The 13,048-nt window shown below is 50.2% G+C and overlaps 2 protein-coding genes across 2 annotated transcripts; both read left to right on the top strand.

Annotated features, from left to right (window-relative positions):
* Positions 1–4,638: 4,638 nt before the first annotated feature.
* LOC123141874 (uncharacterized) lies at positions 4,639–5,390 on the top strand. Its single transcript, XM_044560942.1, has one exon. The coding sequence runs from the start codon at positions 4,808–4,810 to the stop codon at positions 5,129–5,131; it is 324 nt and encodes a 107-aa protein (XP_044416877.1). The 5' UTR covers positions 4,639–4,807; the 3' UTR covers positions 5,132–5,390.
* A 5,740-nt stretch (positions 5,391–11,130) lies between these two features.
* LOC123141873 (uncharacterized) lies at positions 11,131–11,930 on the top strand. The gene has a single exon (XM_044560941.1). It carries the CDS (start codon positions 11,379–11,381, stop codon positions 11,706–11,708), a length of 330 nt encoding a protein of 109 aa, XP_044416876.1. The 5' UTR covers positions 11,131–11,378; the 3' UTR covers positions 11,709–11,930.
* The last annotated feature ends 1,118 nt before the right edge of the window (positions 11,931–13,048 follow it).

Below are 13,048 nucleotides of genomic sequence, written 5' to 3'. Positions count from 1 at the left end.
GAGGGGTGGGAATTGGGGGAAGTGGCCTGGGTACCCCCCACCCCTCGCCCATGGTGGAACCTTTGGGTATCCATACATCGACAGAGAATATTCAAACGGTGACAACCCATGTGGGTACTCAAAATGGGGAGGAGGAGCTTGCGACAGTGTGTTTCCTTCCCTCCCGCCACCTCTACCACAATTTCTCAGCCATCTCCTAAACAGGTAGAATCTCAAAGATGCTAGGTCTCTCTTCACCGGCCTAAAGGGAACTACGACAACTGCAATCAATCGCAGATACAAGCTTGCAATCCTGATCAACAGTCGGAAAACAGTCACTAACCCCAAATCTTCTCGCAACAAGGAGATCACAACGCATCCAAACTAGCATCTTTGGACTCTCTCTCTCTCTCTCTCTCTCTCTCTCTCTCTCTCTCTCTCTCTCTCTCTCTCTCTCTCTCTCTCTCTCTCTCTTTGAGGTGTTTAGGGGTAGGTACAGGGCAAGATCCCCACAGTTGCCCAAAGAAATCTATTTGTACCTCCTCTACATGCCCACTAACAGCTAGGGCCCTTACCACGCGGGGCCCCTTACTTCGGTTGACCCTAGTCAACATCCTCTTCTCCGCTATGGTAGCTCAACTGTGAAATGAAATCCTCCCCAAATCCTAGAGCACCAACAAATGAGAACCAAAGGCAAAACCTACCTTCAGGCATGACGCATCCACCGCATGCCTAACATCAACACTGAACCCCAACGCATCTACAACATCAGAGCTGGATCGGTGTCTGCGGACACCTGCCCTGGATGAAATCGACTCCCCATCAGAAACTGCCAGATATGAACGAGATTGGCACGTTACTCTACCGCGAGCGCCATCAAAATCAATGACAATGACTTCTAATCGGGAATCACCCAGGAAAATAACTACCTTCTCCTCTGCACGCGTGATGTTGACTCTGCCTCTTCCGTAGCCCATGATAGAATCAAATCCACTGTTAACTCCGAGCGTAGCGAGAACAGTCTGGCTCTCTCCTGTTGATTAGTTTTTGACATGGCCCTTACAGCCAAGCTGTGTCGTGCATCCGTCACCGTTCTCGTCCTTTCCTGCTCCAGCCGAGTACAATTTGCCATTAGGTCGATGATCTCCTAATCCAAGGCTCCTTAGTCACGACCCTGAGAAACCATTGGCAGATATCAAGAGCGGCACATAACTTGCCTGTGATCCAGATCTCATTGGTGTCGCCCCCAACACCAAACCAATGCCCCTCTCCAAAAACGACCGGAGAGCAAGGTGAGGCAAGGGCCAACCACCTCTGGAGGTTACTGGTAGGTAAAGGAACTCGCCGGTGTGCGTAGGACTGCGTGGATCTGCACAATGGAGCAGTAGGGTGCGCGGAGTCGCGAAAGCGGACATCTAGTATCAAAATATAGCGCCTATTACCGAACAGCCTCCGTGACGTGGGCGCGTCCGAAAGCCAAATCCATCATGTTCCTTAAAATGAAATGGCAGAGCTCCCGCCGGTTCCTCAAAGAAAAAACAGATATAGCGACCACGATTGTTTAACTTGTAAGAGCATCTCTAGTCGCCCCCAACAGCCCCCCAGGGCGCCTTTTTAGCGCCGGCGCAGAAAAAATGACCTAGCTGCGCCCAGGTCCTTATTTCTCGCTGGTTTGGGCCGAAATTACAACCGGCGAACCCAAGCCGAACCCAGCACACCGGGGGTCGCCTGGGGGCACCGGCTGAAGTGAAAAAGGCACGTGGGCCAATGCTGTCGGCGACACCGGCTGATTTTCCCGCAGTTTTCCCCCTTTCCCTCCATTTTCCCTTTGTCGACCCCCTTCTCCCCCGCCGCTCCCACTATTCTCCCTGGATCCGCCCGCCATGCCGCTAAAAAAATATGCGCCCCTCGCCTAGCCACCGATTCCGTCCAGCCAAAGCAGAGGAAGCCGAAAGCACCGATGCCAAGGCCCCCGGGCTTGATGAACGCCCAGTGGAAGGCCGAGGTTGATCACCGGGCGGTGGTCGCCACCGATCGGCAGAACATGCTCAACATGAAGAAGGCCAGGGACGCGGCGGCGGAGTAGGAGGAGGCGTCTCGCGCGGGGATGGCGAACCTTCCACCTCAACAGGCCGGCCAGTACCCACAAGGCGCGTGGGGAGCCAGCAGAGCGTGGTGTCATCGGTCAACTTCTCACCGCCACTGTGAGGGTACGCACCATCGCCTGGCTACATTGACGGCGACGCGCATGGCGGCTTCAACCCCAACATCACCTTCCTGCATGGTGCGGCCCTGCGTGCTTCTCCCTGTCTTCAACCCCGACCCGCGCGCGTCCCCTCCCGTCTTCAACTCCCTCCCCCGCGTTCACCGCCAGCCTCAACACCAAGTATAGCTACTCGTCGCCGACGTACTCAGGCTTGCCTGCGCCGACTCTGCGCCGTGGGGCCCTACCCTTCGCACATGGCTCGACACCACAGTTCAGCAGCACCGACGCCGACATGGATGAGATAATCACGAGCGGCTCGGTCACCGCCGCTTCATGCCCCAGGTTCCGCACGCAAGGTGAAATGCTAAACACCGCCGTCGACATGGAGGACGAGCTCGACGACGCCGAGGAGGAGGTGGAGGAGGAAGAACCGACGGATCCAGCGCCCAAAGGGAGAAAGAAGAAGCGGGCGGCCAACGCCAGGCCGGGCGAGCCCCGCGTCAAGTGGACGGCCAAGGAAGACGAGTGCCTTGCCGAAGCCTGGAAGACCGTCAGCGTCGACCCGATCACCGGCGCGAATCAGAACACCGACACGTACTGGAGAAGGATCAAGACGGCGTTCGACGAGCGCAAGTTGGTCGACCCCGACGTCGCCAACATCCACATGGATCGCGGCGAGAAGGCCATGGCAAACCGTTGGGCGACCATCCAGCAGGCTTGCAACACGTGGCATGGGATTCAAGAGGGAGGTCATGGCTCGCCCGGAAAGCGGCGCCAACGTCGAGCGTCAGGTATGGCCATCGCTCGCCGGCCCAGTTCTTCACCGTGTACTTCGCCGACACTTGTTCTTCGACTGTGCAGATGGTTCGGATGTTCGACATGTTTCGCCAGGACAACAACGACCAAGAGTTCAAATCCCTTCATGTGTTCACCAGGACCGAGTCGTGCGAGAAATGGACAGAGTGCCGGCTCGCTCTCACCAAGGCCAAGGACGATGTCTACAACCAGGACGCACCTGCCTCGACGGCGGCAGAAGGGTGTCCTGATGGTAACAAAAGAGCCAAGGCGGCAAGGGACGCGACACCCGCTGCCGAATGGCTGCAATCGTCGATTGAACAGTGCATCGCCGACGCCAAGAGGAACGCCGCCAAGAGGGAGGAGAAATCTGAGGCGAGGTGGTCGACGTTGATGACGAAGCAGGACGTCAAGCTCGACCTTCTCAGGACCAACGCCGCCGCGAAGAAGAGGAACACCGACCTGGCGTTCCTGATGGGGGCAGACATGTCGACGATGGACGAGCAGGTGAAGGCGTGGTACCTAGCGGAACGCGGCCTCATCTTGAACCAGATGTCGGGACCGGCGGCGACCACTGCCCCTACGCCCACGCCTACGCCTACGCCTACGTCAACGCCAACGCCGAGCACCGAAGTTGTGCCCACAACGCCGACGCCGACGCCGACCTCGGCCAGCCCTACGGCAGAGGAGCCACCGTTTGAGTTCCATGTCTATCGTTCCTACCCTTTTGATCGCCGGACTTTGGCTATGTTCGATCGTCGACCCGTGGCATGATGATCGTCGAACTTGTGTCATTTTTTTAGCGGAAAAGTGAACTTTGAATTTTGTTGTGTTTGGGGGCCGAAACCTGAAGGCGCGGCTGGAAACTCGACCCCCCCCCCCCCCAGGCCGAAAAAACCATCGCCGGAAACGCCTAACGCCCTTCGCCGGGTGCACTGGGGGCCAAAGGGTTGGAGATGCTGTAAGCAAATTAATTAACGCCGGGAGGAACCCAGTCGGCAATGACCCTACTATAGCTCAATGTATATATGACAGCGGAAATGATAGCACTTGCAGATTTTAGGATGCGGCGGGACTTGGCGTTCGTGCTATAGTTTGGCTTTTAGTGAGCCTTTGGTCGACGGTTGAGACATGAGCACATCCAACGCGCTTTCATCCTGTCCGCGACGTATGTATACCGAATACTGCGTAGTACTCCCTCCGTTCCCAAATATAAGTTTTTTTTAAAGATTCCAACAAATAACTACATACGAAGCAAAATGAGTGAATCTACACTCTAAAATATGTCTACATACATCCGTATGTTGTAATCCATTTGAAATGTCTAAAAAGACTTATATTTAGGAATGGAGGAAGTATTTTGCAAGTAATCGCTAACGGAATTCATAAGAATGCAGAGGACAAATCCTGCGCCTAGCTGCCAGTTCGTCCCGTAGCGTGGAAAAGGCAAAGGAAGACGTAAATCCACATGCAGCAGCCAGCAAGTAGCCAAGCGGCTTGCGGTATGCCAAGCAGGCAAGCAAAGGTAGCGAGGCGGGCACGCCTCCCCTTCCGCGCCTCGGCTACGCTCCAAACCGCCGAACCGAACGAGCCCAGCATCCACCACACGGAAAAAATCCTATAAAACGCACCACGTCCACAGGCAACAACCCATCGAAGTCTTCTGTCTTCTCTTCCACTTCCACGTCCACAGGCGAGGAGAAAGCCAACGAGTTCAACTCCTGCTCGTCCCCCTCCCCTGCTGTTCCTTGTCCGTCTCCGGTAGCAAGCCAGCAATCTGCGCAGCAAGAAAAGAAGGGAGGTTCTTGGATTGGTTCTTCTGCGAAGATGGTGGCGCCCATGGTGATCGCGTCGGCGGGGCTCGGGATGCTGGCGGGCGTGGCGATGGCGAACCGGACGACCGGGGACGGGCTGCCGGCGGCGTCCAGGTGGGACGCGCGGCCCCGCTGCTCCACCTGCAGCGGCACCGGCCGGGAGGAGTGCCTCTGCAGCCGTTGGTCCGATGGCGACGTCGGCTGCGGGACGTGCTCCGGCTCCGGCCGCAAGCGGTGCCGCAGCTGCGGAGGCTCTGGCACCGGCCGGCAGCTCCCGGTGCGACTCATCGCCCAGCAGCAGAAGCTGCCGACCGCGCCCGGGCGACGCGGAGACTAAAACTGATTGATACTCGTCGGTTTCCCGGAGTAAATCGGAAGTGCAATTAGGCAGAACACAACACATGAGCATGAGTGTACAGGCAACATGTTCATTCCTGTGGATGTACACGTCTCCTTCAAGACGTACTAGTTGTGCATAAAACATTTTTAGAGCTCCTTTGATTCAAAGGAATTTTATAGAAATTTTAGAGGATTTATATCCTCAGGGATCTTTCCTGCGTTGGCAGTTACATGATTGCAATTATTTGGAATTTTTACTTTGGATTTGCATTCTATTTTGGAGGAAAATTTCCATCCGCTCAATCCATTTTTAAGAATTCCATCGTTTTCCCTATGCTATCAAGAGCTCCTTCATCCAAATTCATGTAGTTTTTTTAATTCAATAGGATTCAAAAGGACATGACACTTTAGTCATATAATTTTTTATTTGAATCTTGCGCATCAAAGAGAGCCTTAACATTAGTGCTCAAGTACTCGCAACTCCTGAGGTATAGATCTAGTAACTGAAGCGGTTGTCGCTAGGAAATCGTACCCCCCAACCCCCCCCCCCCCCCCCGGAAATCTGTCAATGAGGTCTATGGATTCGCCTCCCCTGCCTGCTGCTTTGACGCTCATTGACAGGGGAGATCCCGGTGCCTCGGCTCTGGCTAGTAGTTTGCGTTAGGGTTTTTTAGTCCCCGTAAGGGTGACACTCAGGCAAATCTGGTCTTTCAGGCTCTGATCGTCCTCGACTTCACCTCTGGGACGAAGTCAGAGAAGTTCTGACATAGATTTTTGACGTATCCTTAGGGAGACGAGGTTAGAGTTTCTCGTCCTACGTGGACGACAACGAGATCTGATGTCAAACATAGCAAATTGATTCAATGCTTCAATAGTGGCGACTACGGCTCTAGGGTGACAGTCCTATGGGGCACGTGCACAAAGACTTCCTGGCTATCGTCTACAAGGTTGTGTCGGCTCTAGTAGGGGAGCAGTGGCAATGGCTTCTCGACGACTTGCTCTACCGGCCGTAGTGGTCTTTCAATGGTCCAGTGAGCAGAGGTCGATGCAGTTTCTATTATGTTTTGGATGCTTGTACTTCCGGTCAACATCTATAATAGATTTGTGTCCCGTTTGCAAAAAAAAAGACCCTTACTGGTCAACGAAGCTTATTTTGTGAGTAGTCGAGGTATTGAAGAACATTCTGATATTAAATGTTTCCCACTTGTTTTAAAACATACATTGTAGTCCAAATCATGTGCATGTCATGTGGAACTCTAATTTATACACTACTTTGGCAATTGAGGATGATCATTGATCTGTGAGACATTTTCTATTGAGAAAATGCGTTTTCCGTATTTGAACTTATCACCGTCGTGTGTGCAAACACAACACCACTCTAGGTTTTGACATCTCACTTTTGCCATTGTTATCCTTTGACAATGTTTCACAAATGTCATTCTGTGGCAAAAGCATTTTTTTTCATTTCACTTTTGCCACTCTTAGCTTTTGACAATGATCACAGTTGTCACTCTAGAAATTTTGCTTTTTCCATAAAATGGCAATTGCGAAATATTGTCAAAACCTGAGAGTGGCAAAAGTGAGATGTCAAATTCGAGAGTGGCGTTAGCAAAGTGGGCAAGAACTAGAGTGGCAAAAACAAAGTTTTTTTCTTTTTTGGTTCAGCCAGGGGCAAAGAGATGCACGCATCCTACCACTACGACATGGTGATTTTACCCAAGTTCAGGCTGCCGTGAAGCATCATACCCTATGTCCTACTATGATATTCTCACTGGATGCGATGAACAACTGGTTACAAGCGATGTTTTCCCTGGTCAGGGCTTGCTGGGACTAGGAAACGTGCTTGGAGTCGTGGGCGTAGACTAGCAGAGTGCCTAACCTATCTAGTGTCCAACCTTCAAAGGGTCTAGCTATGAACTAGGTAGCTTGGACCTCCTTTTATAGTGGCATGGGATTGCCACATAGCTACAAAGTAGTAAATGGGGTGGTTGTATAGTGGAGCATCTGTCATATTAACTGCGTGTAACATGTGGCGCCGAACTGCATTGCCGGGAGCATATACACGTCCCATCGGGGCCGCCTTGTTGACTTAGAGCCCACCACTGTAGCGTGCGCCAACAAGTGGCATGCATGTAGTTGAAAGCACGTAGGGCGCCATTGTGCACGTGACTTTCCCTCCAAGAGAGGCAGTGCGTGCCCGCCAACTCGCGCTGTGCTACGCCTGGTTAGGGCAGGCCTAGGCAACTATAGCCTTCAACTTGTCCCATCGTCGTGCTCGACAATAACTAGTTGTTGGCGGGGCTGGGTTGTCCGCGAGAGGTAGATGACAGAATGGGGGTTCCCATGAGGGAACCCATCCCCGCGGAGCTCTTGGCCTTGACGTTGTCGATAGTGTTGAAGGGATTTTCCTTAAGGGTGATGGTCTTGCCAGCGAGCGTCTTCACAAAGATCTTCATACCGCCACGTTGCCAAGAGGCGGAGAAATTGTATGGATAACTCCCGGATGTCGTAGCTCGCCGGGGCACGACCATTCTCGAACTACCTGTGGTAGTGAGACAACCACGCCCATGCTAAAGATATGCTTCCCCAGCCTCAGTTTTTTTACGAAGATTTGCATGCCACCTGGGGGGAGGGCATGGATTTGTAGTTTACGACCAGCTAGCCCATACTCGCCCGTTGGTAGGGATGTCGTGGCCCACATGAGATAGATCCATGGGACCTTCGTCTTCACGGGACCGAAAGTCGGGGGCTAGCATGCAGCCCCCTGTCGCCCGGGCTAGGCCCACACGACGTGGGCAAAAGAACACATGGCAACAGAATCATGTAGAGCATCACAACCAAATTGATTGCGTGTTGCACCGTGAATTTTGACCGCACTGGTTCCAGTGCATTGCCAACTCACAAAGGCGTTGCCTCGGGCTATGCATGGACTGAAACGCCATGATAACCTCAATTACACTACAGGAATCAGCTATTTTGCCGTCTGCCATGGCGGACGGCAAAGGCATGAACGGCGGACGGCAAAGGCTTTTGCCGTCAGCCGCGGACGGCAAAAGGCTCCGGCAAAGTAGGCTACGGTAAACAGCTACTTTGCCGTCTGCTTCCTGGCGGCTGACGGCAAAGGCCCTTTGCCGTCTGCCGCGGACGGCAATAATTGTGCTCTCAGTCCATTAAGTGGCTAACGGCAGGCCTTTGCCGTCCGTCGCGGACGGCAAACTTTCTAGTGCCTTTGCCGTCTGCCAGCGGACGGCAAACTTTCTACTGTCTTTGCCGTCCGCCGTATGATGTCATCTAGACGTCACTACATGGCAGGCCTTTGCCGTCCGCCGCTGACGGCAAACTCGTTTACTCTTTGCCGTCTGCCATTGTAGGCAAACTGACCAAATGGGTCAGCTCATAGGAAGCACAGTTGGATGCCACGTGTCTTCTTTGCCGTCCCGCCACGTTGCCAAGAGGCGGAGAAATTGTATGGATAACTCCCGGATGTCGTAGCTCGCCGGGGCACGACCATTCTCGAACTACCTGTGGTAGTGAGACAACCACGCCCATGCTGAAGATATGCTTCCCCAGCCTCAGTTTTTTTACGAAGATTTGCATGCCACCTGGGGGGGCATGGATTTGTAGTTTACGACCAGCTAGCCCATACTCGCCGGTTGGTAGGGATGTCGTGGCCCACATGAGATAGATCCATGGGACCTTCGTCTTCACGGGACCGAAAGTCGGGGGCCAGCATGCAGCCCCCTGTCGCCCGGGCTAGGCCCACACGACGTGGGCAAAACAACACATGGCAACAGAATCATGTAGAGCATCACAACCAGATTGATTGCGTGTTGCACCGTGAATTTTGACCGCACTGGTTCCAGTGCATTGCCAACTCACAAAGGCGTTGCCTCGGGCTATGCATGGACTGAAACGCCATGATAACCTCAATTAATTAAGTTGATTTGCCCATTGATTAACAATAGAATTCTACTAAGATACTTGAGTGGACAAAAATTTTCCTTCAAAATGGAGCTCAGATGAGTCATGTAGAAAAGTACCTAGGGATTGCCACCATAGGAAAAATTCCTAAGGGTTCAAATCCTACAAAATTCCCTACAGAATTCCTTCGACTCAAAGGAGTGTGTGTGTGTGTGCAGTATTTAGCATGACCACCATGTTATCGCGCAAAGGCTATATCTAGCTTATTGTGAAACATACACCACACTCTCCTCTAGTGTTTCCGGCTTGGCCGTGGCCTAGTAGCAGTCGTTTTTACTTCCTTTTTTTATCTGAAGGTATTAGTTGTCTCTGGTTCCTACTCACAATCTTCTAAAGAGTGATGTGTCCCTCCAACATGGTCGTTTCTTGTGGCTTCTTCGGCCATGGGATCCCTTTACTGTACCCCTTTCCATAGAGCAATAAAATGACCGTGTGATCCCCTAAAAAGTAGTCTTTGGTTTTTCCTAGATTGTATTTACCCGGTTTTCCATGTTTCTTTTTTTTCGTTTTCACCGTATTAAGTTTTTTCTACTTTCTTTTTAAAATATTTTTCTTATAATGGCATGATAATGTATCACAATTGCCATTTTAAATTTGACGTTTCACTTTTGCCACCCTTAGATTTTGATAATGTATCACAATTGCCATTCTATGGCGAAAGCAAAATAATTTGATTTCACTTTTGCCACTCTTACCTTTTGATATTGTATCATAATTACCACTCTGATTTTTTTTGCTTTTGCCATGAAATGGCAATTGTGATGTATTGTCAAAAAACTAAGAGTTGCAAAAGTGAAATGTCAAAAGCTAGAGTGGCATGAGGAAAATATGCAAAAACAATTTTTTTTCGCTTTTTAGAATGTGAGAACAATTTTTGAAATTACATATTTAAAACAAATGAGTAAACATTTTAAAAAATACGTAAATGCTTTTCTTAGCTATATGATCCTTTTAATTGTGTGAACACCTTTCAAAATCACATTAGTATTTTAATAAAAACCCGAAGACCTTTTATAATTAAATCAACATTTCAAAATATGCGGACATGCTATTTTTAACCAGAAACCATAAGCATACACAAGAGCAACAAATGTTCTACAATTCTTCTGCTAATACATGAGCACATTTCACAATATAGATTCCTTACACATTGCGGAATTCATACATTGCACAATTTCATACAGATATTTCACATACACCGTACACTTTCAAGCATCCGAATGATCATATACCGTGTGCTATAAACTTTGTTTATTTGAACACCAGATCAGTATGATTAAGCGAATGACAAAATATGATGCCACCTGAACCATATAGCATGTTCTTTTTTGCGGGGAAATCGCATAGCATGTTAAAATCAAGTGCCAGATAGAATACATTCTGAAATATTGAATACGACAGAAATCTTTGCTACTCTGGCTTTCTGCATTATACAAGGATGCATAAATCGTCTGCATATATTGGGGAAAATTATGAAAGAGTTTTTACTGTGAAAACAGTAAATAAGAACTTTCATCTTAACATGCAACTCACTGCAATCAGAAAATATATTTAGAACCTTTTGATTTCATTGGTTCAATGGTACTATACCTACAAGCTTAGGCAAAGCCTTTCCTGCAGAAAACTACAATAGCAAGGGATGATCCCTAGCGGTACCCATTAAATCAACGCGGGAAGGAACCCAGTAAGCAATGACCCCATTACAGCTCAATGCATATACGACAGCGAAAAATATAGCACTTGGGGAATTTAGGATGCCGCGGCGGCGTGGCGTTTGTGCTATAGTTTGGCTGTTAGTGAGGTTTTGGTCGACGGTTGAGACATGCATACGCGCTTCCATCCTGTCCGCGACGTATACCAAACAGTATGTTGCAACTAGGAGTAATCGTTAACGGAATTCATAAGAATGCAGAGGACAAACCCTGTGCCTAGCTGCGAATTCGTCCCGTAGCGTGGAGACGGCAAAGGAGCACGTAAATCCACGTGCAGCAGCCAGCAAGTAGCCATGGCTTGCAGTACGCACGCACGAAACCGAAACAGAATCGCTGAGCAGAGTATAGGCGACACTCCATCCCTTCCGCGCCTCGGCTACCCTCCAAGCTGCCAGACTAAACGAGCCCAGCGCCCACCACCCGAAAAAGTCCTATAAAATCAACCGACGCACCCCGTCCACAGGCACCCATCCAAATCTTTTCTTCCACTCTTACGAGCACCAGGCAAGTGTATACGGCAAGAAAGGTTCTTGGATTGGTTCTTCTGTGAAGATGGTGGCGCCCATGGTGATCGCGGCGGCGGGGCTCGGGATGCTGGCGGGCGTGGCGACGGCGAACCGGACGACGGGCGACGGGCTGCCGGCGGCGTCCAGGTGGGACGCACGGCCCCGTTGCTCCACGTGCCGCGGCACCGGCCGGGAGGAGTGCCTCTGCAGCCGTTGGTCCGACGGCGACGTCGGCTGCGGGACGTGCTCCGGCTCCGGCCGCAAGCGGTGCCGCAGCTGCGGAGGCTCTGGCACCGGCCGGCAGCTCCCGGCGCGACTCATCGTCCAGCAGCAGAAGCTTCCGAACGCACACGGGCGCCGCGGAGACCACAACTGATGTTCATAGGTCTCCCGGAGGGAATCAGAATTGCAATTAGGCAGAACATAGCACATGAGTGTGTACGCAACATGTTCATTACTGTGGATGTACACGTCTCCTTCAAGACGTTCTACTAGTTATGCACAAAACATGTTTAGAGCTCCTTTGATTCACAGGAATTTTGTAGAAATTTAGAGGATTTAAATCCTTAGGAATCTTTTCATGCGTTGCAGTTTGATTCACATGATTGCAATTCTTTGGAACTTTTCCTTTGAATTCCATTGCATTCTACTCCCTCCGTCTCATAATATAAGAACGTTTTTGACACTAGTCTAGTGTCAAAAACGTTCTTATATTATGGGACGGAGGGAGTATTTTGGAGGAAAATTTCCATCCACTCAAGCCATTTCTTAAGAATTTCACCATTTTTCCTATGCTATGAAGCACTCCTTCATCCAAATTTGTGTAGGTTTTCGATTCTACAGAATTCAAGAGGACATGGCACTAGTCGTACAATTTTTTACTCCGGTGTTGAAAGAATCTTGTGAATCAAAGAGAGCCGTAACTATACGATCATTCACTCATAACTCCCGAGGTACACATCTACTGGTAATTTAAGTGGGCTTACCTACAAACACAGTCCCCTTCAGGCTTCGCCGGTGTACCCTTGAATTTGCCTCCCCTGACTACTGCTTCGGTGTCCGTTGGCAGATGGAATCCCGGTGCCTCGGCTCCGGCTTGTAGTTTGGGTTATGGGTATTTAGTCCCCGCAAGGGCGACGCTTAGGCAAATGGCAGTGCTTCATCTTCGAGCTGGTCTTTCAGGCACTGATCGTCCTCAACTTCATCGGCAGGATTAGGTCGACGTAGTTGTAGTTCTGACATAGATTTTTATCGTCTCCTTGGGACGACGGGGTTAGGATTTCTCGTCATACTTGGACAACGTCGAGATCTGTTGTCACACGTTGCAGATTGATTCAATACTTCAACAGTGATGACTGCGGCTCTGGGTTCCAGTCCTACGGACATGTGCAAAGCCTGTCCTTCAGAAAACTACAATAACGATAAGCTCGTGCACCGATAGTGTGCAGATTGTTAACTGAAGCAATGTCCATCTCATCTTAATTTTGCATTAAGTAAATATATTAGAAAACCGCACATCGTACTTTTTGTATCGTTCGTGGAGATGATTTTCTTCAGAGCCACTTTCAGATATTGGATTTTTTGGTGTCACAACATAAATTGTTGCCTTGCTTTTACTTCTGTTATGTAAGTAAAGCAAATACGCATGCATTCTCCCTAAATATTTGCATGCACTTGATTTAAGATGTGGTCGTGATGCGAGTCAATGCTGGTGAA

This window comes from Triticum aestivum, chromosome 6D (genome assembly GCF_018294505.1).
Source record: "Triticum aestivum cultivar Chinese Spring chromosome 6D, IWGSC CS RefSeq v2.1, whole genome shotgun sequence".
NCBI lineage: Eukaryota > Viridiplantae > Streptophyta > Magnoliopsida > Poales > Poaceae > Triticum > Triticum aestivum.
This window is presented reverse-complemented; position numbering and strand designations above follow the sequence as displayed.

Bases quoted from the DNA above. Each gene is read 5' to 3' on its own strand.
- LOC123141874 (XM_044560942.1), top strand. From the start codon at position 4,808: ATGGTGGCGCCCATGGTGATCGCGTCGGCGGGGCTCGGGATGCTGGCG.
- LOC123141873 (XM_044560941.1), top strand. From the start codon at position 11,379: ATGGTGGCGCCCATGGTGATCGCGGCGGCGGGGCTCGGGATGCTGGCG.